At 45.3% G+C, this 25699-nt stretch overlaps 1 protein-coding gene across 2 annotated transcripts in view; it reads left to right on the top strand.

Moving 5' to 3' along the window:
• The first annotated feature begins 6963 nt into the window (after positions 1-6963).
• The window catches only part of LOC135908769 (E3 ubiquitin-protein ligase KCMF1-like), an 81298-nt gene continuing 62562 nt past the window's right edge, over positions 6964-25699 (top strand). Inside the window, exon 1 of one of the 2 annotated variants that reach the window (XM_065440605.1) lies at positions 6964-7189. In XM_065440605.1, coding sequence (XP_065296677.1) covers positions 7174-7189 — 16 coding nt within the window. In that variant the 5' untranslated portion in view covers positions 6964-7173. The remainder of the gene's footprint in view (positions 7190-25699) is intronic. The other variant, XM_065440607.1, reaches the window with a different exon arrangement.

Below are 25699 nucleotides of genomic sequence, written 5' to 3'. Positions count from 1 at the left end.
AATTTAAATAGGAGGGTGACGTGCGCAGAAGCGGGCGGGGGCCGGTGTACATGGAAAAAGGGGGTCGTACAGTTGATATAAACGTAAAAACATGAAAGAGTATATTAAATTGAGTAGTAGGCAGGAAAAATATTTAGAAATGGAGAAATAGGTGAGGTTAAGAATTAAGGTTAGCTTATGGCATAATGTGTTTTGTGTCTTGGTTAATGATATGAGAATTTCAGATTTAAGTTACCGCCTTTAAAGATTCTAAGTTGCCACGTGCCAAATTAATTCCCGTCGGGTGTAGGCAGTTAAACTTGTGTAGGAGGTATAACTACCTATATTTCCTTTCGCGAGGTGAATGGAAATTTTTTTGTAGTATATAGAGCCTTGCTTTGTCAAATATATGACCATGTTCATTAAAGTGGCTGGCTACTGCTTTAGGTAAATTGTGTTTTGTGTCCGCGCGGTGACCGTTGAGTCTTGTATGAATTTGTTGTCCGGTCTCACCTATGTATCGTTTGCTACAGCTATTGATGTCACTGCACTGACCCTTTAAAACAAACATGCCGAGGATGACGATGGCGCCTTTGACGAAGATAGGTCCTCCTACCGAAACGTTGGTCAGCCTTTCTGAGGCACCTATCCCTGTTTACAAACTTCATACCCCAGTGTGCTATTCCATCTGCCAGCCCCTTTCTTGATTTTGGACTACCATTTTATGATAGGAATAGTAATTTTGACTTGCGTGTATTCGCGTTTAATTACAATTTAGATGTTATTCTGTAAGCAGCAAACAATTAGTTGCGCTTAGTTTTGAGCAAACCAACTTTACGTGCCTTCACCAGCCAAGCTTAGCCGTGTTAGGCCTACGAGCCATAAAATCCACAATCGAATTCAAAATCAGCGGCGTCTAATGAGTCAAAAAAAAAAAATCTTCATAACACGCTAGTTGAGAGAAAGTGATAACCGCAGTCACTTCTCGCTTGCGAACTTCACGCGTTACCGCGAATCGAACCCAGTTTTGTGCTAGGTTAGAGCCGTCGCTTCGATGGGTGGCGCCATGTTTGCTGACGTAAAGCTTTTGGGGCCGCTATTTGGGCTCCCGCTAAATCGGTGAAATAGCGTTCCCAACGCAAAACCCAAACGCAGTTTGCGTCTTGCGCATGCGCAGTGGCTTCGACGCTACTTCTTTGGGGCCCCCAAACGTTTGGGGCCCCTATTCTAAAACTCTCGAACGATGCTGAAACATATAAGAATTTAGAAGAAAAGAAAAAAAAAGATCGTCGCAACGGCACATCACGAAATTATTTTTGAACAGCTCTGATAGCGTCTACGCAACAATGTTTGCTTGTGTACTGTCAAACGCTCATATTATGCGGCCGAAAGCTCACGGCACAGTGCGAAAACGCGCTCGCAGCGAAAGCCAGCATGCAGACGCGCAGTCGGTCGCTGCGAACCCTCGCGATCACTGCATTGAGGCTTCGTTCTGTTATGCTCCATTCGGTCATACAGACAGCCCACTGTAAGAACATATTTCACATAGTTTGCTCTCAGCGTTTGCCTGCCTTTCACACAAGAAGCCGGTTCGGGAGACATGCATCGCGGCGACCGTGCGCGATGGAGTCTCCCGAATAGGGGTCCCATTCACGCTGCATTGAGGCTTCGTTCTGCTATGCTCCATTCGGTCATACAGACAGCCCGCTGTAAGAACATATTTCACATAGTTTGCTCTCAGCGTTTGCCTGCCTTTCACACAAGAAGCCGGTTCGGGAGACATGCATCGCGGCGACCGTGCGCGATGGAGTCTCCCGAATAGGGGTCCCATTCACGCTGCATTGAGGCTTCGTTCTGCTATGCTCCATTCGGTCATACAGACAGCCCGCTGTAAGAACATATTTCACATAGTTTGCTCTCAGCGTTTGCCTGCCTTTCACGCAAGAAGCCGGTTCGGGAGACTCCATCGCGGCGACCGTGCGCGATGGAGTCTCCCGAATAGGGGTCCCATTCACGCTGCATTGAGGCTTCGTTCTGCTATGCTCCATTCGGTCATACAGACAGCCCGCTGTAAGAACATATTTCACATAGTTTGCTCTCAGCGTTTGCCTGCCTTTCACACAAGAAGCCGGTTCGGGAGACATGCATCGCGGCGACCGTGCGCGATGGAGTCTCCCGAATAGGGGTCCCATTCACGCTGCATTGAGGCTTCGTTCTGCTATGCTCCATTCGGTCATACAGACAGCCCGCTGTAAGAACATATTTCACATAGTTTGCTCTCAGCGTTTGCCTGCCTTTCACGCAAGAAGCCGGTTCGGGAGACTCCATCGCGGCGACCGTGCGCGATGGAGTCTCCCGAATAGGGGTCCCATTCACGCTGCATTGAGGCTCCGTTCTGCTATGCTCCATTCGGTCATACAGACAGCCCGCTGTAAGAACATATTTCACATAGTTTGCTCTCAGCGTTTGCCTGCCTTTCACACAAGAAGCCGGTTCGGGAGACATGCATCGCGGCGACCGTGCGCGATGGAGTCTCCCGAATAGGGGTCCCATTCACGCTGCATTGAGGCTTCGTTCTGCTATGCTCCATTTCGGTCATACAGACAGCCCGCTGTAAGAACATATTTCACATAGTTTGCTCTCAGCGTTTGCCTGCCTTTCACGCAAGAAGCCGGTTCGGGAGACTCCATCGCGGCGACCGTGCGCGATGGAGTCTCCCGAATAGGGGTCCCATTCACGCTGCATTGAGGCTTCGTTCTGCTATGCTCCATTCGGTCATACAGACAGCCCGCTGTAAGAACATATTTCACATAGTTTGCTCTCAGCGTTTGCCTGCCTTTCACACAAGAAGCCGGTTCGGGAGACATGCATCGCGGCGACCGTGCGCGATGGAGTCTCCCGAATAGGGGTCCCATTCACGCTGCATTGAGGCTTCGTTCTGCTATGCTCCATTCGGTCATACAGACAGCCCGCTGTAAGAACATATTTCACATAGTTTGCTCTCAGCGTTTGCCTGCCTTTCACGCAAGAAGCCGGTTCGGGAGACTCCATCGCGGCGACCGTGCGCGATGGAGTCTCCCGAATAGGGGTCCCATTCACGCTGCATTGAGGCTTCGTTCTGCTATGCTCCATTCGGTCATACAGACAGCCCGCTGTAAGAACATATTTCACATAGTTTGCTCTCAGCGTTTGCCTGCCTTTCACACAAGAAGCCGGTTCGGGAGACATGCATCGCGGCGACCGTGCGCGATGGAGTCTCCCGAATAGGGGTCCCATTCACGCTGCATTGAGGCTTCGTTCTGCTATGCTCCATTCGGTCATACAGACAGCCCGCTGTAAGAACATATTTCACATAGTTTGCTCTCAGCGTTTGCCTGCCTTTCACGCAAGAAGCCGGTTCGGGAGACTCCATCGCGGCGACCGTGCGCGATGGAGTCTCCCGAATAGGGGTCCCATTCACGCTGCATTGAGGCTCCGTTCTGCTATGCTCCATTCGGTCATACAGACAGCCCGCTGTAAGAACATATTTCACATAGTTTGCTCTCAGCGTTTGCCTGCCTTTCACACAAGAAGCCGGTTCGGGAGACATGCATCGCGGCGACCGTGCGCGATGGAGTCTCCCGAATAGGGGTCCCATTCACGCTGCATTGAGGCTTCGTTCTGCTATGCTCCATTTCGGTCATACAGACAGCCCGCTGTAAGAACATATTTCACATAGTTTGCTCTCAGCGTTTGCCTGCCTTTCACGCAAGAAGCCGGTTCGGGAGACTCCATCGCGGCGACCGTGCGCGATGGAGTCTCCCGAATAGGGGTCCCATTCACGCTGCATTGAGGCTTCGTTCTGCTATGCTCCATTCGGTCATACAGACAGCCCGCTGTAAGAACATATTTCACATAGTTTGCTCTCAGCGTTTGCCTGCCTTTCACACAAGAAGCCGGTTCGGGAGACATGCATCGCGGCGACCGTGCGCGATGGAGTCTCCCGAATAGGGGTCCCATTCACGCTGCATTGAGGCTTCGTTCTGCTATGCTCCATTCGGTCATACAGACAGCCCGCTGTAAGAACATATTTCACATAGTTTGCTCTCAGCGTTTGCCTGCCTTTCACGCAAGAAGCCGGTTCGGGAGACTCCATCGCGGCGACCGTGCGCGATGGAGTCTCCCGAATAGGGGTCCCATTCACGCTGCATTGAGGCTTCGTTCTGCTATGCTCCATTCGGTCATACAGACAGCCCGCTGTAAGAACATATTTCACATAGTTTGCTCTCAGCGTTTGCCTGCCTTTCACACAAGAAGCCGGTTCGGGAGACATGCATCGCGGCGACCGTGCGCGATGGAGTCTCCCGAATAGGGGTCCCATTCACGCTGCATTGAGGCTTCGTTCTGCTATGCTCCATTCGGTCATACAGACAGCCCGCTGTAAGAACATATTTCACATAGTTTGCTCTCAGCGTTTGCCTGCCTTTCACGCAAGAAGCCGGTTCGGGAGACTCCATCGCGGCGACCGTGCGCGATGGAGTCTCCCGAATAGGGGTCCCATTCACGCTGCATTGAGGCTCCGTTCTGCTATGCTCCATTCGGTCATACAGACAGCCCGCTGTAAGAACATATTTCACATAGTTTGCTCTCAGCGTTTGCCTGCCTTTCACACAAGAAGCCGGTTCGGGAGACATGCATCGCGGCGACCGTGCGCGATGGAGTCTCCCGAATAGGGGTCCCATTCACGCTGCATTGAGGCTTCGTTCTGCTATGCTCCATTTCGGTCATACAGACAGCCCGCTGTAAGAACATATTTCACATAGTTTGCTCTCAGCGTTTGCCTGCCTTTCACGCAAGAAGCCGGTTCGGGAGACTCCATCGCGGCGACCGCGTGCGGTGGCGCTCGCTGCGTATTCATATTCGGTATAGAGATAGCGTCTGTAAACTATTTTGTGCTTTCAGTTTGCGTGAAAATATTATTTTGACAACAAAACTGCCCTCGTCTTGAGAGTTCTTACATAAATCTCCAGGAGGGCTGCCGCGCGTGGTGTTTTTATTGGGCGCCGTAAGCCAAACCTATGAGGAGCGCGCCGCGTTATCCCTCATACTACGCAAGGGAGGCGCTTCCGACAGATGTCGACTCCGTAAGTCCGCGCCCCCAATAGCTATGCGACAGAATACTTTTTTCTTTTTGCTAGCTGGACTGTCGAAAATTGCGGACCGGAAGCTCTCTGGAGCCATGAACGCACATCGAGGATCCAAAAGGTCTACTGCTTGCGATGAAAGTGATTTTGAGAGCCGCAATATATTTCGAAGCATTATTTATGAAATTACCCTAGAGTGCCTAACATGATCGCGTGCGTCGCTTCAGTATGCTGCGGCGGCAGCTATAGGGTGGTGGTAACATGTTTATTCTTTCTTTTGAAAGAAAAGGAACAATCGCACCACGACCACCTTTTCACCACCACCGGAAGTGCCACTAAGGCGAGGACGGGGAAATAATCGGTACAATCTGGCTAAATTTGCGTGTTACATTATGACAGGGAGGAACTGCGATATTTATCATTTGTACAGGTGTGCATAAACTCATATTTGACCAATATTATGTGGTCCATCAGCGTTTTTGGTTTAGTTGCGAAAGTAAAAGCAACGAAATTAATGCAATCTGCACGTTTAAAACGTGCTGCCAGCCAACTGTGCCAACACATCTCGATAACGTCTGAGGTCGTTAATCACTTTCATTCAGATCACTTTCGCTGTATAATATCGCGCTCGACGTATTCCCGAAGTCTTTCCTTCCTGCATCGATCAAGTGACGACAAAGCCGACGGTACCACAGAAATGGGCGAGTGAATGGGGGTCGAATCGCTTTTTGCAGCTTATATTTTATAATTTTTTGCGTGAATTTTCAACACGATTATAGACAAAAAACCAAGTATGTTCCGAAGGTGAAGTCGCACAAGAGGGGCACGGTAAAACTGTAAATAAACAATAAAAATGTTGAAGAAGCGCATCTCGCACACTTCTAACAAGTTAATCAACCTCCTTCATTAATCACGGCTATCTTACCGGACAAATATGTACTTATATATCTACGTGTATCTCTGTATTACTGGTTTTAGTGTGAAATTTGAACATCCTGGCGCATTGTACTGGGAAGAACGTCATCAATACTCAAGAGAAATTGCTATTTTCGTTGGGAGCGAGCAGTTTTTATTTTCTAATTAGCCTAGCATTACAATCACAGAGCCAAATCAATGAATTGGTAAGCGGACATCAAACACTCTAAGAACAGTTTACACCCTTTGGCTTGCCCCTTCTGCCACACAAAAATAATCGTCATCTGCCTTGATGCGTTTCCTTTCTTTATCGCTGCGAGCCCGGAACTTTCCACTAACGAACGGCACGCGCGTTATCAGCATAGAACAGTTTACACCCTTTGGAGTGCCCCTTCTGATAACGCGCGTGCCGTTCGTCACTGGAAAGTTCCGGGCTTGCAGCGATAAAGAAAGGAAACGCATCAAGGCAGATGACGATTATTTTTGTGTGGCAGAAGGGGCAAGCCAAAGGGTGTAAACTGTTCTTAGAGTGAAGGCTCTATTTCAGGTGAAGGAGGGGCAAGCATTGGCTTCACCTTTCCTGATAAGAAGCTAGGGATCTTCCACTCAAGCAGTCTTTTTAAAACCTCCTTGCAAAAAACCTCCGCAACTGTGCTCCCTAGTAGAGCAACACTACGTGGTACTACCACAGAACACACCAGTTTGAACTTAACGAAACCGAAACCAACTCATCCATAGTTGTTGAATGCGAGTAATATGTCGCCACTCTTGACAAGCCTTTTTTTTTTTTTTAGACCATATGAGCTTGATTAGTACAGAGTGCTGACACCGATCTATGTTTAATTTATGATCCAGAAAAATTACGCCTAAAATCGTATTTACTGAAGATCTTGCTTAAAAATGAGTTGTCAATTCACGTTAGCCATGTTTTCATGTTTTGACCACTGTGACGTCATCGAAGGCAGGAACGTCGTGTAGACGGAGTACATCGCGGTGGTGTACACCTTTGGCTAGAATGAGAAGTTTTCTTCGGCATATTTGTTAAAGGACAGCCGCCGATGCTGGCATAGTGAATGTATATTTTCGCTTTAAGCTTGGAATTATTCGTGCCGCCTCGTCTTACGGGCCCTGTTTACTTCTTTATTTTGTTTCTAGGATGTCTCGGCATGAAGGTGAGTTAGCTAGGGTCACAAGGCTTAAAGTACTGAACATCTTCGTGAAACCCCTGTTAAGTTATGTTCTCATGCAGTCGCACTTTTTTATATACCGATTTGCGTCAATTTTGTGGTGCACAAGGTATCGCAACTACTGGAAGCCTCGTGCTCCCCTACGATCCTCTGTAACGCTTAAGCCTACGCATTTTCTTCATTGCATTGCAATTTTGCTGAACCAACCGCAATAATTTTTTGCTTTCGAATTCACTGTGTTGCGTTGCATTCTAGCTCACTGGATAAACGCAAGTGTTCATTTCCGCCTAGTTTCCCCGCTCATAGTATCGAATTTTCAGAGCTGTTTCGCTGCGCTCATCGCTATGACGTCTGCATGCAGCACTCGTCGCACAGGAGAACGTACTTTAATTGCAGTCGTTGGTGCTGAAACAGAAACTTGAGGCGTTGGCTCTGGAGCGCGGGCTCTAAATACACCGAAGTTTGATGCCACTCACATACACATTCTAGAATATGTCTTACAATCCGACATTTTTATACCGACCATGACGAATCGCTTGTCTCGTCGTTCGTTTGACACCGTGTGGCGCCAAGTGTAAAAGTTAGCGGAGTGGACTTTTCATGGTAATTGTCCATGTAAAAAATTGAATGTTGCTTAACGTGACGAATGTGCAATGACTGTTTTGTGGGATCTTGGCCATCAACCATAGCGATTGTCGTTTAGAGAATTGTTAGGCGTGGAGGATTTAGCCCGTTGCGCATTCAAGCCCTCTTTGTGCTTGCCTTGTTGGGCTGCTTCATGCAGCGGTTGCTCAGCACTGCGACATTTATGGCGTGTTTAAGCAATTAAACAAGTTGGTGCTTTTTCTGAATTAGCTAAAGTGCGAAAGCAAGTCACTGTTGCTCGAGCTTGCTTCTGCCACTTAGTAGAGGCTTGTACACATATAAAACCTTTACAGTTTTGAACTTTTTGTCTAGTAATAGGAAAATAACTTAAAAACAAAGTCCTAGATTGACATGCAAATAACAGTTGCACATTTCTGTGAACGTGGTATGAGTATCTAATTTGAGATTATTGTAAGTTGACCTCTGTGATGATGCACTGTGCATATTTTTCGAAGTAGCACCACTCGCATGTCTAGGTGGCTAGGAGAGGGCTGCTTACATCGGGTCACAGCCAAGAAAATAGATGCTTGAATTATGCTTTGCATCTGTTTTCTTTGTACTTTTGAATATGATTGAGTGTGACGCTTCCATTCTTCTGTATCACTTTTGATGCAAAGCAGAGTTCTTGAAATGAACAGCTTGCATAACACTTCACAGAAATGAATTTGTGTTAGAACTGTAATCTGTTCCGATAAGCGCCCATAGCTGTCTCTGAATTGCACGTTTAGCGGCCATAGCACTCTCTGAAGCACCCATTTACCTGCTTTCTTTAGTCCCTTTTATTTTGCATTCTTTGCGAACCTTGTAGCAGACTGCTCAGTCTGCATTTCTCCTTCGTTTATGGGCCTTTGACATTCATTCAGCTGGCCACTATAACTTTTCTTTTGCGCAGTCTTGTTCGCTGCTGTACAGCTTGCTTGCCCTATTACACTAAGCACCTATTGTATGGCGAATAGTGTTTTCATTTACCTCGTGTCGGCTCGCTCCTCAAGTGTGCTCCGTTGGTGTGTGTGCCATTGTGCAGTGTCAAAGGCAGAGGTTTACAAACTTTGCTTCTTGCATATGTTGTATGCTTACAGGGTTTGTATGTTTTCTTCAACCCCTCTTGTGGTGAACAAGCTGAACCCAGTGAGGTTTCTTGTCACATTGCATTTTTAGAAAGTGTCCATTCTTGGCGAATTGCTGTGGGTAGTGTTGCAGCCCACAACATAATTCTTGTTTCTGCGACCAGAACTTAACACAATGAACATACGCACAAAAATGTTCACAGTATGAGAACACAAGCACTCTGGCTGCTCTTGCACATTTAACTGCACTGCAACTGTTCACTGCACTGTTACGGGCTAGCTATCCAGCAATGCATATGCGGCTGCTGAAGGTCACTGAATTGTAATTACAGGGTGCCTATGAAAAGTATTTGCTAGGGCTCTACTGCAGTGTGGTGTAACACCTAGCTGCTGTTTTAGTAGTGTTCCCATAGTAGACAATATTTGACGCAGCTTGGTATTTTTATGCTGCAGCAGGTTACATCCCTCACCCTCATGATCCCTGTCACTGCTTCAAGTTTTCCACATTTGGGACTTTCATTGAGTGTAACTTGCTGGAATAAAAAGGCACATAGTACACAGAAAATTCACGTTGCTGCTGATGACTTCAAAACGTTGAGGCTGGCTGCTTTGTCATTTGTGGATGTTTTAAGCAGCCATGAAGGTTATCCTGGCTGTGGAACATGTGCTTATTTTCAGTCCTGTCAATGGACTTTCTTAGCCCCTTATAGGTAGGAAAAGAGTAATTTCATCACGACTGCTTCATTGTGTAGCCCTGTAATAATTTGGGCTGCGGTGCCCTGGTTTTTTATCATTGGCTGTATGTGGGAGAAAATGTATGGCAGGTCACAGAGTGGTCGCACTTTTTTGTTGAAGCATATGCACTAAAAGAATTTACCAACCTGAGGGACAATATGTGAGCTGATTTTCCCAGCATGTCACATGCATCTCCAGCAAAATGTGTAATGTCTTTGTAAGTATGGAAACTGCATGAGTAATGTTGAAGGGGCAGAAGTCAGGAATGCATTATTTTTTTGACAGAGGAGCATTGTATAAAGGCGCAGCCACCAATGCAATGAAATTGCAGCTTTGAGTGGTAACCCCCAGCACTGCATCACCTTGAAGTCAAAGATGACATAAACACTAGGACAGTTCTTGTGTGTTGTGGCCACAGCACAGTAACATTCATGCGGAGCCTGGAGCTATTTCACAGATGATGTAGTGATTGGGGCTAAAATAGCAATGCCTACAGTTATTTCAATTCAATTCCTGCCGATGACGCAGCATTCCAATTTGGTACTTTTGCTAGAGGTAGCATACATAAAGCCAACTGGACACTGCACCACACCAAGGCACCACTGTAAATTTGCCTGCACTCCTACAGCAAAATAGTGCACAAGTGTCACTCATTTGTTGAGGTAGGCTAAGTGTTTTGTTTGATGTTACTCTCAGCTAAAGCAAAGAACGCAGCATTGAGTCTAAAGAGAGTGGTTTGTCATGTGTATATGCCCATTCCTGTTATTTTACTTCAGCTTTGTTGTCTCTGCAGCAAGAACACTTTATAGCCAAAAGTTCCACACTGGCCTGCTTTTGAATTTTTGGACCTAGTTAACACCGATCGTGTTTAATTCATGATTGTGAAATTGGAAGAGCTGAAATGATCTTGCCTTCATTTTTGGCAAAGATAACACAACAGCATTTGGTTAGTTAGCTCCGTCCTCAGTTTACAAAATTATTTCAGTGCTATTGTTTAAGTTTGTACTTTGCATGACCAGTCATTCTGAAAATGATGTGCATGACACCTTCTCCCGGCTTCTGCTAGTGGTAATGAAAAAAAAAAATCTTTGCATTTCACAAATCAATGGCAATGGGGCTGCTCAACGATGCTGTCATGATGAAATAGCTCCTTTGATGTGTTCAAGTAGTCTTTGTGGGACTGGAGTAGTTGAGAGGATTAAAAAGGAGCAAATGTCCTGAATGCTACTGAGGTTGGGACAATCCTTCAGCTAATTCTAACAAACCCCAAATGATGCCTCATTAATAGAGCCAACCCCAACATTTTATGATCATCAACAGCTTGAATTTCATGTGCTGCACATTCTTAAATTCCAGCAAGCAAGACTCACTTGGAAGTCTAAAATGTGTAAAAAGTTCAGGCACGAGCAGTGAAGAGATGATACAGAGGGATGTGGTTGACTGCAGGAGGAACTGCATCACATTGTCTGCTACTGAGACACCACAGAAAGGGTGGCCAAGTACTGTGCCATCGTACAGCATGAGCACCAGAGAGTGTTTGTGGCCTACATGAGCCTTCCTTCTAACTGTATATCCTGAACCTTAGGGTGCGTCCTCTCTCAATAGGCTGATGTGCTGCTAGTGTTGTGCTGTGCTTGTCTTCTGAACAAAATGCAAAGTATGTAGTTATAAATTGCTGAAATGTAGCAGCTTTTTTCATTGCAACCAGATGTTTTTTTATGCCTTTCTTAAAAATAGTTTGCTTTCAGAACGACCGCTTGGGTCATCCAAGTTTCTTTTATGTTTTTGCAGGGATGGGAGTGAAACACTATGTAGCAGTGTTTGTTCATCACAAGGCTGCTTTAGTTTTGCCATAACTTGTAAATATGCAAGCGACCCACGCTTGGTTGCTGAGTGGCTATGGTGTTCCTGTGCGTAGGCGTATCTACCGGGGGCGGGAGGCACTTGCTCCCCCACTTTTGAAACCCAGGAATATATGCACCTAGAATCCTAACCGAGATCACTCTGGTCTACAGAAAGCGGCTTGAAGCACTGTTAATGGGGGTCTGGCCTCTCCACCGCTGCACGTGGAGTCTCGGCCACATTGGTTCTTCAGTGCACTCATCACTGGTATTTATATAGCACACAGAGCCTACTTGGTAACAGTTGGTAAATTTCCCCACCTCTGCAAGTCTGCAGTAGTCTTTCAAGTCTTCACCTAGACATTGATTCGGGCCAATTGGTCTGTCAATAGTGCTATTGGACCTCAATAGTGCAATTGAGGTTCCCAGAACTTTCAAGACTGCTTTCACTTATTTGGTCGTGAGAGGTGTTCTCGCGATGAAACTGAGGCAGCAAGAAGCGTTCGCTTCTCGCTGCCGGCGGTCTTCATCACGTCAGTGTTGGAATAGCGAGTGCTCATGGTCATAGAGTAAGATGTGTTTGTATTTGGCTGTATGTGCGTAACACCGTGCTTGTCATATGTGTATCTAACGGTCTGGAGGGAGGTGTGCCCCTCCCCCCCACAGTCAGAATTGAAAAGGAAAAATAGGCCACGGCGGCCGCATTTCGATGGGGGTGAAATGCGAAAACACCCGTGTACTTAGATTTAGGTGCACGTTAAAGAACCCCAGGTAGTCGAAATTTCCGGAGTCCCCCACTATGGCGTGCCTCATAATCAGAAAGTGGTTTTGGCACGTAAAACCCCATAATTTAGTTAATTTTTTTAAAAGAAAAAGTAGGCCATTTATTCGCCCCCCGACACACACACACTTGGGAAAGTTTGCACTGTCGGCTACACACTGCACAAATACAACAAAACAGCAGCTGAGGCCAAGTTTTCTCTCAGAATTGGGCTCATATACTCGCAGCTATGGGCCGTCCAGCAGGGCCGGGGCGTGCTCCAAAAGCACAAGCCTCATGACCCACTGCAAACGAGCCCAACTGGGCTAGTGCAGGGTAGGGTATAACCCTGGGGTATAACCACAATGTGCTTGGCCAGCGTCACGACGCGTTAAACCGTCGTTTGCCTTTAATAAAGTTATCGTTTGCCTTTATTAAAGATAACTTGATTAAAGTTATCCCTATCCTATCCTATAGGTACAATTTATTTATTATGTATCCCCTGCTTTCGGGCCTTGCCTCCAGGTGCTGTAGCAGATGATGCATTATTCCGTACTTCGCAGTGCAAGATGCCTGCGGGCCCCCGCAGGGGTGTCTGCGTCAGCAGGTGTTTGGTGTGTTGCGACACCACGTACCCGAGCACATGAGGGTCGGACCCTCCCGCATGTAGCCGTGTCTGGGGAAAGGGGGATCCTGGGGGTTGAGCCGATGCTGGGTGTTCGGACCGTAAGGCCCAAACACTCAGGAGGCAACACACACCTCTTTGGCCTCTGCTTCACACAGACGGCACCTCCAGACTGACCCATCTGGAGGAAATCGGCAGTCTCCTTTTCCTGTCCCCCCTTCAATCTTTTCCTTTCTCTCTCACCGTTTCTTCTTTCCTGTCTTCTTATCACTTCTCCTCACTTCCGTATTCTAGGCGGCAAGGGTTAACGTGGTGTAATTATCCAACCTTGGGTATTCTGTATTAGGTTATAGCGGCAATGCATGGCTGGCGTCTTCAGGTATTCTTCCAACCTTGTAGCGTCCCCTTGTTGGGCTTGGCGTTGGGTGGCCACCATCACCGTCGAAATTTCCGACGCTATATGGCAAGCAGCTTTCCACCATTACCTGATCACTCTCTCAAGAGGGGGCGTACCGATGAAACTTTAATGTTTTTCATGCAAACAAAGCAATCTTTTCCCAAGTACCACGTTGTACACAGTCAGCATGATAGCAAAACAGTCAGAATGATCTCACCATTTGTTGTAGCGAAATGCCTCACGGAAGCAATTGGCCCAGGCTATAAAGTAACGAAGATGGGAAGTGGCAATCTTCTTCTCGAACTTCGTGACAAAGCGCAATATGACAAACTTTCGAAACTTGTCGCATTTGGGGAAATTCCAGTCTCGGTGGGCCCACATAGATCCATGAACACAAGTGCGTGGGGTCGTCTCGAAAGATGACCTTCTCGAACTGAGTGAAAGCAAACTACTGGAAGGATGGCAAGACCGAAATGTAGTAAAAGTGCAAAGAATAACATTAAGGCGAGATGACAAACAAATACCGACCAAACACACAATCATTATTTTCGGAACCAGCAACCTGCCTGAAACAATAGAAACCGGCTACTGCAAGCTTCATGTTAGACCATACGTCCGAAATCCGCGTCGATGCTTCAAGTGTCAGCGTTTTGGGCATGGGTCGCAAACCTGCTGAGGGCGTGATACTTTCAATAAGTGTAGTTCAACAGAACACACTTCAGACATCTGCACTTCAGCAATGTGCTGTGCCAACTGTGAAGGAGATTACCCATCCTACTCGCAATCGTGCCCCTCATGGAAAAAAGGGAAGCAAATCATAGAACTGAAAGTCAAACTAAACCTATCTTTTTCAGAAGCACGTAAACGGTTCGCTCCCCACAATCGGTCTAGTCCTTCCTACACCGATGTGGCATGCTGGGGGGCAGCGCTACATCATTCGGCGGCCGCCCAGGTCACACGGAGTGTGACAGCGGTCACGCCATCAGCCCCCCCTCCCCGTTTGGAACAGCCAGCGCTGTTCCAGCCCCCGCAAATAAGGGCCAGCGGACCCTCGGGCCTGTTGGACCCAGTGCCACTGCCCATGCAGATCGGCCCAACACTTCCGCAAAAGTGCCCGCTGCACGGGCAGTATCCACCGCCTCAGATGAGGTGATGGATACGAGCAAAATTCCGGCGTTTCAGACAGCCAAGGAACGGCGCAGCTCCCTTGAGTGTGCCGGGAAGAAAGAGAAATCTTGTATCATGGGGCCTGGAAAGGTCTTGTGAGCTAATCTAATCTATATCTTTTAGACACACAGCACAAAACACATACATTATGGACACACAGATAATATAATGGAATGTCAGGGGTTTACTCCACAACCTAGACGACATTAAGGAACTCTTAAATAAGTACAATCCAAAGGTGCTGTGTGTCCAAGAAACGCATCTTAATCCTTAACGCACGAACTTTCTCCGGCAGTATGCCATTTACTGAAAAGATCGCAACGACGCCCTTGCCTCGTCTGGTAGGGTGGCAGTAATGAGGAATATGGAAGAAAGTAAATGGGCTGGGAGAGTGTTGAGGTATCTGTACAGGAAAAACATCGATTCACAGTGGAGGAAAAGAACTAGTGGCAATAATTGTAGATAAGGGTGTTGCTTGCTGGCAATTACAGCTTAAAACACCCCTAGAGGCAGTTGCAGTCAGAGCAGTGCTTTTTAGTAAGCTGCTGACAATTGCATCTTTATACATTCCTCCAAACTATCAACTTTCCAAAACTGAATTTGAAAGCTTTATTGTGCAACTACCAGAACCCTACGTTGTCGTTGGAGACCTAAATGCTCATCATACCTTGTGGGGCAACTCTCTATGTGATGCCAGAGGGCGTCTGATTGAAAACTTCCTCTTAAGTACAGGTGCATGCTTGCTAAATAAGAAGGAGCCAACTTTTTACAGTGTTGCAAACAAGACATCTTCATCTATAGATTTAACCATTGTTTCAAGTACAGTCATGCCCTACTTGGAGTGGAAAGTACATAAGAATCCATACGGGAGTGATCATTTCCCGATTGTTTTAAAGTTAAGGAAATGGGACGAATGTTTTCCACATGTGTCTTAGTGGAAAGCTGACTCAGCGAACTGGCAGCAATGCCGAGAGCTGACATATATCACACGGGATGATATTCGTGCGCTTAGTATTGATGATGCAGTGTCATATTTAACCGCATTTATTGTTGATGCAGCGTCAGTATGTATTCCGCAAACGCATCGCCTATTAAACGACGTGTTCCCTGGTGGAACGATGAATGTAAGGCAGCGCGAAAGAAACAGAATAAGGCTTGGAATCAGCTCCGTGACTCTCCGACTACCGAAAACCTTATCAGCTTTAAAAAAATAAAATCAGAAGGTAGAAGGACGCGCCGTCGTGCCTAAAGGGACAGTTGGCAAAAATACATTTCCGGCATTAATTCTTCTACAGATAAAAGAAAAGCCTGGAACAGGGTAAACAAAATAAAAGGCCGCGAAACTCATCCTCTGCCATTAGTAAACTTGCAAGCAGACACTCTTGACGACCAGGTGGATTGTCTAGGAGCACATTTTGCGCACGTTTCCAGCACATCTCATTACACAGATACATTCCTAAAATACCAGCTACAAGCAGAGCAGCCGACTGTGGGTTGAAAATGCACATCTAATGAAGTATACAATCGTCCATTCAAAACGGCCGAGTTCCAGGTCTCACTGAACTGTTGCAACAAGTCCGCTCCTGAAAATGACAGAATAATGTATGAGATGATCAGACACTTACACCCTGAAACCCAAAAAACACTGCTTTCACTCTTCAATTATATGTTCTTTGCCGGCTACATTCTTTCCATCTGGAAAGAAGCAATCGTAATCCCTATTCTCAAAGAGGGCAAAGACCCTTCCTCGCCGAACAGTTATAAGCCTATAGCTCTGACAAGTTGTCTACGCAAACTATTTGAGAAAATGATTAACCGTCACCTAATCCATTTTCTTGAAAGCAACAAGATACTCGATCCCTTTCAGTGCGGTTTCAGGGAGGGTAGATCCACAACAGATCACCTTGTTCACATCGAGACAAATATCCGTGATGCCTTTGTCCACATACAGTTTTTCCTGTCAGTAGATTTAGATATGGAAAAGGCATACGACACAACCTGCTGCTTTGGAATCCTCCATAACCTGTCTGAAATGGAAGTTTGAGGCAACTTGTTGAACGTGAGTTAGCTCTCCAATCGCACATTCTGCGTAGAGTTGGTAACGTTCTGTCTCGTCCATTTACGCAAGCGGCTGGTGTTCTACAAGGTGGTGTGCTGAGCTGCACTCTTTTTATTGTCAAAATGAACTCGATCCAGACTGTCCTACCACATACTATGTTTTATTCCGTATATGTGGATGACATCCAGATAGGTTTCAAATCATGTAATCTAAGTATCTGCGAGCAACAAGTACAGCTTTGCATAAATAAATTGTCTAAGTGGGCTGACGAAAATGGTTTTAAGCTAAACCCTCAAAGTATGTGCGTCCTGTTCTCTATCAAGAGAGGCATACTGGCGGACCCTGCAATAGATCTGAAGGGAGAACGGCTATCTGTGAGCTATGAACACAAATTTCTAGGGATCCTTTTAGACAGTAAGCTAACCTTTGTACCACACCTGAAGTATCTTAAGGCAAAGTGCCTCAAGACTATGAATCTGCTGAAGCTCTTGTCACACACATCTTGGGGAAGCGACAGGAGATTCCTTTTAAAGCTGTACAAAAGTCTAATATTAACACGACTTGACTACAGAGCAATAGTCTATAATTCTGTTGGACCTAGTGCTCTGAAAATGCTAGTTCCTGTTCACCACTTAGGCATCCGCCTTGCTACAGGTGTCTTTAGGACTAGCCCTATGCAAAGCCTCTACGTCGAATAAAACGAAGGGTCATTTCACTACCAAAGGACATACTTAACTTTCTCGTGCGCCCTGAAAGTTAACTCGGATGTTAAACATCCTTTTCATTCTACTGTATGCGACTTGTCCACTGCTAGGCTGTTTCCAGGGTGTCTACCAACTGGGAAAACTGGGAATTCTCAGGGAATTTGAACAGTGGAAATATTCAGGGAAAACTCAGAGAATTTGTGCTTTTATCAGGGAATTTGTGCTTTTATCAGGGAAAATTAGCTGTAACATTATGGAAAGGGAACGAAAGTTGTGTTAATGCTGGCTCCAGTAACAGAGGAATTGCAACGAATCGTCATTGACGCCGTGTCATCGGCACGAGGTATTGCCATAGTAGTTAACGACCGATTTTCCAGACGCCAGATTTTTCGAACATGCCCGATAATTCGCACGGCTTTGCAGCACCACCACGTACTCCATATAGTCAATGTATATTGCCCTGACTGCAGGTCTGAAATGGCATTAATCAAAGCCACCACCGCCGACATTTTGATTATCTTGCCGCCTCGAACTGGCACTCTCGCACGCAGATCCGCCGGCAGCCGTAGCCACCACCGCGGCAACGTTAGGCCTAGCTGCTTTTACGTTCGCTATTAAGCTTCTTGCCGTGTGGCGCGGTGTTTTTCATTGAAAGAATTCGCCGCTGTCAGCAATGGCACAGACTCCGCCTTTGTAATCCTCGCGATTGGCTTTGAAGCTCGCAAAGCACAGCACGTTGCGTAATGCCAGTCTCCAAAAGTTAGCTTTGCCTTAGTACAGGAATGTTACGCGGTGAAGGTTAAGTGTGGGAAAGGGCAATTGTCACGGGACACAGTATGTATTCCTTAATTATACACGCATGCACCCCCGTCTCCTGCCACAGTATGAGCACCAATATGCCTAATAAGTGTCCTGGCAGGCCTTAAGAGCTTTTTCGGACGTCCCTGTGCCAATTTTAGCCCTTGAGGGCAGTCAAAGACATGCATTCATTTTTTTCGGACGGCCCGATTTTTCGGATGTTTTTGCGGCCCCTAGGGAGTCCGAAAAATCGGACGTTGACTGTACAACTGACCAAGAGGATGTTTCAAAGGATCCATGGGGTGAACACGTGACAGAAGGAGGATGAGAACAGAAAGGACCGACGTACTAAGAATTAACGAGAAATTAAGCGTGCTGCCGCCTCTTCGAAGGGGCTTGAGCTCAAAAAACAAGTGTTGGCTGACGCCTAGATGCAGGTGTCCCTCATTCAAACCAAAATAAACTCTTTAAAGCAGGGAAACTGAGATGTTGTGTACGGGCTGAGAGTATGTCAGGACATTTGAGGTTGACTTCGTAGCTGCTGAGAGAGAATCTTAGTTGTGACAAAGTTCAGGCCTCGCCGATGAGCTTGCTAACAGTTGATAGGAATAGCTCATATTAAAAAATATTTACTTATGTATGCATCTCCTTTTCATTCGTATTTGAAAATGTTTGACTCAATTCGGAATGGGTTTTACGATTTTTTTCGCTGTGCATTTTACTAACACCTTCCCTCTATTTTCTTTTTAAATAAAATAGATATTACTCCTTACTATTCAAACTGGACTAAGTCATTTTTTGTTTTGTTTCTCTATGCTTACTAGAGAGTGACAGCATCGAGCAACATGGTGTCAGCCTGTCTTGACATAAAACAAAGTTCTGGCTCAGTCGGGGAATTTTGCAAAGGTGCTCAGGGAAAACCTGGAAAACTCGGGGAATTTGAAAATGTCAACTTGGTAGACACCCTGGTTTCGTAACCGCCCAGCCACTAGGCCTCCTCTGTTCCTCTGGTTGGAAGCACTCAGAAAAAACAGGGGTCCCTCTTTTACACAATGTCCTAATGACTCCTATACGGCTTCCACTACCTTGGGAGTGGCAGACTATCCAATGTGACATCTCTTTCTTAGAAATATCGAAATGAGCCCCAGAGGCACACATATATTCGCATTTTCTGGAACTTAAGGAGAAGTACTCCTGTGATAAATTTTATACAGATGCTTCGAAGTCTCCTGCTGGTGTTGCTTAGGCAGCTCTGGGACCTTCATTTTTAACATCTGGAGCACTAAACCCACACACCGGTATCTTTACAGTGGAAGCATATGCTATACTTAAGGCTATTCAACGCATATTGCTAAGGCTATTGTCTTCACAGACTCGTTGTTAAGTGTAGTGAGAGCCCTAATTAGCCTACGAAAACACAAGAACTCCGTTTCGAATGAACTATATACCTTAATTTGGCTAAAACACCATTGGTTGTAATGTAAGAGATGAGACTCCTACATGACAAGGCTGCAAGAAAGACTTAATTGGTAGGCCATAAGCACAATATAGCCGATTGTCAAGTATTGGGTGAAAAGAAGGGGAACCGATGGGCCCGGTTTTGTAAGAACGCTTGCATGTATTTGTTAGTCAGAACCACCTGAAAACAACAGATAAGGAAGTAACGGAAAGCATAGGATAAATTATTTTGTAGTTTCTAATTCAAGTGAAAAAATGAGAAGCTAATTGGAAATGGAGGAAAACTCGACTTGCTGAAGGTGAGAGCCAAATCCACAACCTCTGCATTACATGCGCGCTGCACTACAAATTGTGGCTAAGGTGACGACGGCAGTTCCCACGTCCATGCAGTCTTATGTATTTATGTATCTATACAAGATCTAACCCGAGGAGTGTTAACCAGCACAAAACTTCCACCGAAAGAAATTAACTTATGGGTGGGGGGGGGGTGGGGGGGGGGAGGTTTACGTGCCAAAACCACGATCTGCTTATGAGGCATGCCGTAGTGTCCGGGGACTCCGGAAATTTGGACTACCTGGGGTTCTTTGATGTGCATCTAAATCTGAGTACATAGATGTTTTCACATTTCGCCCCTATTGAAATGTGGCCGCTGTGGCCGGGATTCGGTCCCACAACCTCGTGCTTAGCAGCCCAACAACATAGCCACTAAGCAACCACGGTGGGTCCCGCAGTACCGAAAACAAAGCTTGTGTATTACTGATCTGGTTTCTGCATTGCATCAAAAACCTTGTCGCTGTTTTACTTCTGATAATTGCAATTTGGGATACTTTGTTCAGCATGTGGAGAACAGTAACCCGATTTGAACAGTCGGTTGTGAAATATTTGGTTCGTTTTGATATTTGAAAATACCTAATAGTTCATTTTTGAATACGAATAAAATATTACACACCGATTGATATTTGAAACTTTGGTATTCACCTACCCTATAGTAAATACATTACTAAAGCTAAAACCCTATATACTCTGTTAGTAAATTCGATGTTTTCCTTCAGCAGCACAAACATTAGACCAACATGAAACGTCTAGGTAAATTATTTACTTCACGCTAGCTTAAATTAAAGTGTTTCAAAACATCTACATTCTTAATATTTACTTCACAGTTACAGTGAGGATTTTAGTGACCTTTTTGTCTCACTTCAGTAACTCGCTTCCTGAAGGGTTGGCAACACTGGACTGTAATGGTTCATAATTTACGATTGAAAACCAGATCTGTCGGTGACAAAGATAACTTTCACTGACGCATTTTAAGCCTTTTTTATTGTAATGGCATTCAGGTAATCCGCACGGAAGGCAAGCTTTACAGCATACGTGCCACTTGGGCCCGCTCCGAGTACGCTCAGTTGGGATCGTGAACTTCTGTATAAACTTAGTTGAATATTTTTCAACAAATCAACATGTTATTAACACATCAAATAAAAGAATGTGTCATCGTTTATTGGTCTGTGGCTGCTAAAGTGGCATCTACCTAACCTCAGCTCCCCTAGGAAGGAGCCCTCAGTGTCGGGCTTTGTGGTAAAGCATGCGAAAAACGAACATGTGCTGTAGAAGTCGAAGGGGAAATTAGGTGCAGGGTAGTGCAGCTGCCGTTGTTGGCGTGGGGTGTCAATGCGGACAGAGTAGCGACACCAGAGCGATCCCAGGTGACACGTACTGCGAAGAGCACATTCCAATATATATATTTATAGAGACAGAGAGGTTACATGCCCCCCACTCTAGAAATAGTTGGTACGCCACTGTTCCTGTGCTAAGTGTATGCTTGCAGTTTCAGTTTCAGTTTGTGTTCATAGTGGCACAATTTTGATTAGGGGGATTGCAAAAGAGTGTCTACTGAGCTGAGCTTTGGGTAGATGTTAAAAGAACCCCAGGTGGTCAAACTAATCCTGAGCTCCCCTGCTATGGCACAGCTTATAGCCCCTTGTGCTTGAACCCCACCAGTCACATATTGCCACTGCAGTTTGGAGCATGCACACGTGTATTCACAAGCTCTATTATTCCATACCTACAGTGCCTGAAGACATAGTTATAGGGATTTTACATCTATTATGTCAATGGCCACATCACTGCTAGAGGCCAGACACCAGAAGCAAACGCAATGTCCGCAAAAGGCACAATATCGGACAGACATGCTCCTTCATTAGCAAAAGAGAAACAATAAAATTAATAAATGTTTTATCAAGTGCTTTCAACATTGTGGCAGAAATTAACTGTTGTAAATAATGGTTGTGCAGTAAAACCTTGTTAATACGTAGTTGGTGGGGGACGTGGATCCAGGTACGCACTAAGTGGTGTACTAATTAATCAATTATAGCAGATGAGCAGCTATAGACTTACCGGCCCAAATAACATGGTAATTCTCACTCAAACACACACACGTAGATATGTTTTATTTGTAATGAGGCAGGAAAAAAGACTGACTTTCACTTGCCACTGTAGTGGCTTGCAGTGACGACGGCATCCTCAAACTCGGCAAGGCTGCGAGCCAGTTTCTCCGTCAGGCCCCTGTTCTTTGCAAATGCCCTCATGAAGGTCAACTTATCAGCCACGTTGGATACAGAAGGGCCATCATCCACGTCATCGTCCATGACGATGACGTGGAAGCGCTAGAAGCTATGGAGCAGGAAACGTGTTATGGCTATGATGTTTTGACGTCACTAGCAGTGGCGACCACAGTCTGGGATAGGCCCATGTGGCACAATTTCACTATCTATGGTCTGTGCACACATTTCGCCGATTCCGCACTTGAACGTGCCGACAAATGAAGTAAATACTACGCACTAACCATTTGGCATGCATTAAGTGACTACGGCTTAAGTGGTCATCCAATACATTAGCTTCGATGGCGACAGGGTAGGGGATTCATCGCGACTATATTTAAACCAGAATTAGTGATTAAGTGGGTAGGTATTAAGGTTTTGATGTATTTTGTCTTTTGGGAAATGATTTCCCTCCGAATATGCTTATGTAAGGGCCACACCCCCACTTTGGAGGGCAAAATGTTGGGGAAAAAAAATTCAATACGTTCCGGTGGAAAGAGAACTTAGTTGTCACTAGATGATGCTAGCTGCTTTTACGTTGATGCCTCTCGGGCTGGCACTGCTGTGCCATTATTTCTTCATGTGGCGCATTGTCTTGGCTGTGCTGCCAGTGTTTCCAGTCAGATCGGTGGCATTTCGCCTCTAGACAAGGGAGCCCTGTTTGGGTCGGCGCTGGTCAGGGACGATGGGCCGGCATCCGAGGTCGTTTACTGCAGCGTTATGTCATTTGCACCTCTCTTACCCTCTGCTACAATTGTGGAAACAGTGCGAACCTTTAGCGGGCCGTCATCGGCCTGATTCGTGTAAGGGCTGCACTTAGCCGACATTCAGTAATTGGTGGAGACTGGCATAACAACATCGAATCTGGAAGTGTGGAACACTGAGGATGAAAGCAAGTTTGTGCTGGAAGTTTCTGTGCAAAAAATGTTTTCCCCCATGAGCTTTGCATTTGCTTAAGGATGGCATGGGCCCAGCATGGCCTGGCACATTCATTTTGTTTTCTGTTGCTACTGCTAATGTCTGCAGTATGGTTGAATGGGTGGCACATAATTACTACACCAAGAATGGCAGAGCAGTTGCTGTCTCTTGGATTGCAAATTTAAAATGATGCAACTTTGAATTTACAATATTTTTGTTTCTTTGAAGCATTTGCATCTGAGTATACTAAAGTTCTTTTTTTACTGTTTGGTGTACAATAACAATATTCAAATAGTGAAATTACCTCAATGAAACCATACTTTAATAGTCTTATAGCTAACTGGTGTGTTTGCCATCTTGAGTAATGTATAATTTGCACCAGTCTTTTGGTTAGAGCAACTGCTCAACCTCTTCAGCGCATTGCAGACAACAAGGTGCTTGCGACAGATTAATGTGGCCTTTGTAGAGTCCGTAGTGGCAAGCTCATGGAGAGACTAGCAGACGCAGACCAGTTTGCAAGATGGAAGTAATACCATTTTTATGCATGTATATAGTCTCAGTTCGGCTGCTCTATGTCGCTGAGTGTTTTGAAACCTTTCTCAAGTTTGTGATTGCAGCAGTTTTGAGCATTGCAAGGGACGTGATTTAGTTACGCTCGGGAGAAATTGTGCAATTCTAAAGTAGCAAGTTTTCATTGGCAAGATTGGGCAAAACATTCAAAGGGGACAGCATTAAGCTATTGTTGAGGCTGCACATGTGTCACTGCCTTAAAATACTAAACGAGAAGAAAGAGGGTTAACCGAGGGGCTCGATTTTTATTAGTCATACCATAAGAAGCCAACAAACACTGACACCAGGAACAACATAGGGGAAATTTACTTGTGCTTAGTAAATGAAATAAAGAAATGATAAGTTAATGGAAATGAAAGTGGATGAAAAAACAACTTGCCGCAAGTGGGGAACGATCCCACAACCTTTACATTATGTGTGCGATGTTCTACCAATTGAGCTACCGTGGCGCCGTTTGTGGGATCGTTACTCCCCTGCGGCAAGTTGTTTTTTCATTCACTTTCATTTCCATTAATTTATTGTTTATTTAATTTATTAAGCACAAGTAATTTCGCCTATGTTGTCCTTGGTGTCAATGTTTGTTGGCTTTTTATGATACGACTTTAAAGAAATGTGAGATAAGCAAGAGAGGTTTAAATATATTGCTGTTGGCGACGAGATCTTAATTCTTGGTCTGTTTTCAATGCCATGTGTTAAGTGAATAGGAATTGGTGAAAACTTAAGCAAAATACATTGTTTCCCAGCTGGAGAAAAGTAATAAGCTCTGTATAGGTTTGGCTTGTGCAACTTGTAAAAGTCTCTTCAGGTATGGTCATAAGTGACTGGGGATAGCCGGCTGATTTTTGCCGTGATAGAATGCAAAAAGGCCTGGTGTACAGTAAAAAACTAGGTTGTCAAAGTCAATCACTGTGGTATTTCTCATAGCCTAAATGTAGTTACAAAACATTCATAGGTGTATGTGTAGAGCAGTTTTCTGTCTCCAGCACATCTACCTACTGTGTGAATTGTTGTGCCACTGCTGTCGCAAGTTGAAAGATATAGGAAACTAATGGTCTTGATCTCAAACTAGTGAAGCATTGCATCTTTCCTTGTTGCATAAACTTTGTGTCTTTGTGTATGGCTTTTGTGGGGCTAGACTTTCACAGTAATAAATGAGGAAGAAAAATATTTAATGGATCTGTTTGAAATATGGCAAGTTAATTTGTTTTCACTGAAATCTTTGTGTCAGTGCTTGGCCTATTAAAAAATGCATATGTTGAGGAAGACTCCTTGTGACTTAAGTCCATCGAATGTTGTGGACTGTGGTTAAATTTCACTAGACTGCTCTGCATGGCATGAGCAGTTATTGCAGTCATGGCTGCAGCAACTGCCCTGTTTTGTCAAAACAGAGCTGGATGAGTTGGTGTGGTTCCATCTTAACGAGAAAGTGCGTGAAAAAGACTTAGTAGTAACAATCTGACTTCTTTGTATACATGATTGCTTGCCGCATACAGTTTGTTCTTTTTTATTTTTTACATTGTTGCACTGTATTTTCATGATGTTCCACCCCTGAGCAGACGAGAGAGAGAGAAATGACAAGCACGGGCGCTACTCGCAACAAACAGTTTATTTCCTAGAATAAGTAGAAAACTATGCTGAAGGGGAACAACCACCCTCTCAGGTGTGCACGAGAAAACGAAAGTAACATACGTGTGGCAACAGCAAAGCTGGCTAATCAAGAACTGATTTGCCCACACTCCCAAAGGTATGACACTTCTGCCTGTGACAATAGCTTTGACGATAGCTTTGTCACAGGCAGAAGTGTCATACCTTCGGGAGTGTGTGCGAATCAGTTCTTGATTAGCCAGCTTTGCTGTTGCCACATGTATGTTACTTTCGTTTTCTCGTGCACACCTGAGAGGGTGGTTGTTCCCCTTGAGCATAGTTTTCTACCTATTCTGTTTCTTAGGAAATAAACTGTTTGTTGCGAGTAGCACCCGTGCTTGTTGTTTCTCTCTTTCTCGTTTGTCTTTTTAGCACACTTATTCGTTAAGATGACCAATTTCGCCCTTTTGTTCTATTCATCTTAGGCATTTTGATGGCTATGAAAATGTATACACCCTAATTTGTGTCATAGTTTCTGGTTTACAACTTGCACCCTTGTATAAGTTGCTTCAT

The sequence above is a fragment of the Dermacentor albipictus genome, chromosome 1, assembly GCF_038994185.2.
Source record: "Dermacentor albipictus isolate Rhodes 1998 colony chromosome 1, USDA_Dalb.pri_finalv2, whole genome shotgun sequence".
Taxonomy (NCBI): Eukaryota; Metazoa; Arthropoda; class Arachnida; order Ixodida; family Ixodidae; genus Dermacentor; species Dermacentor albipictus.
This window is presented reverse-complemented; position numbering and strand designations above follow the sequence as displayed.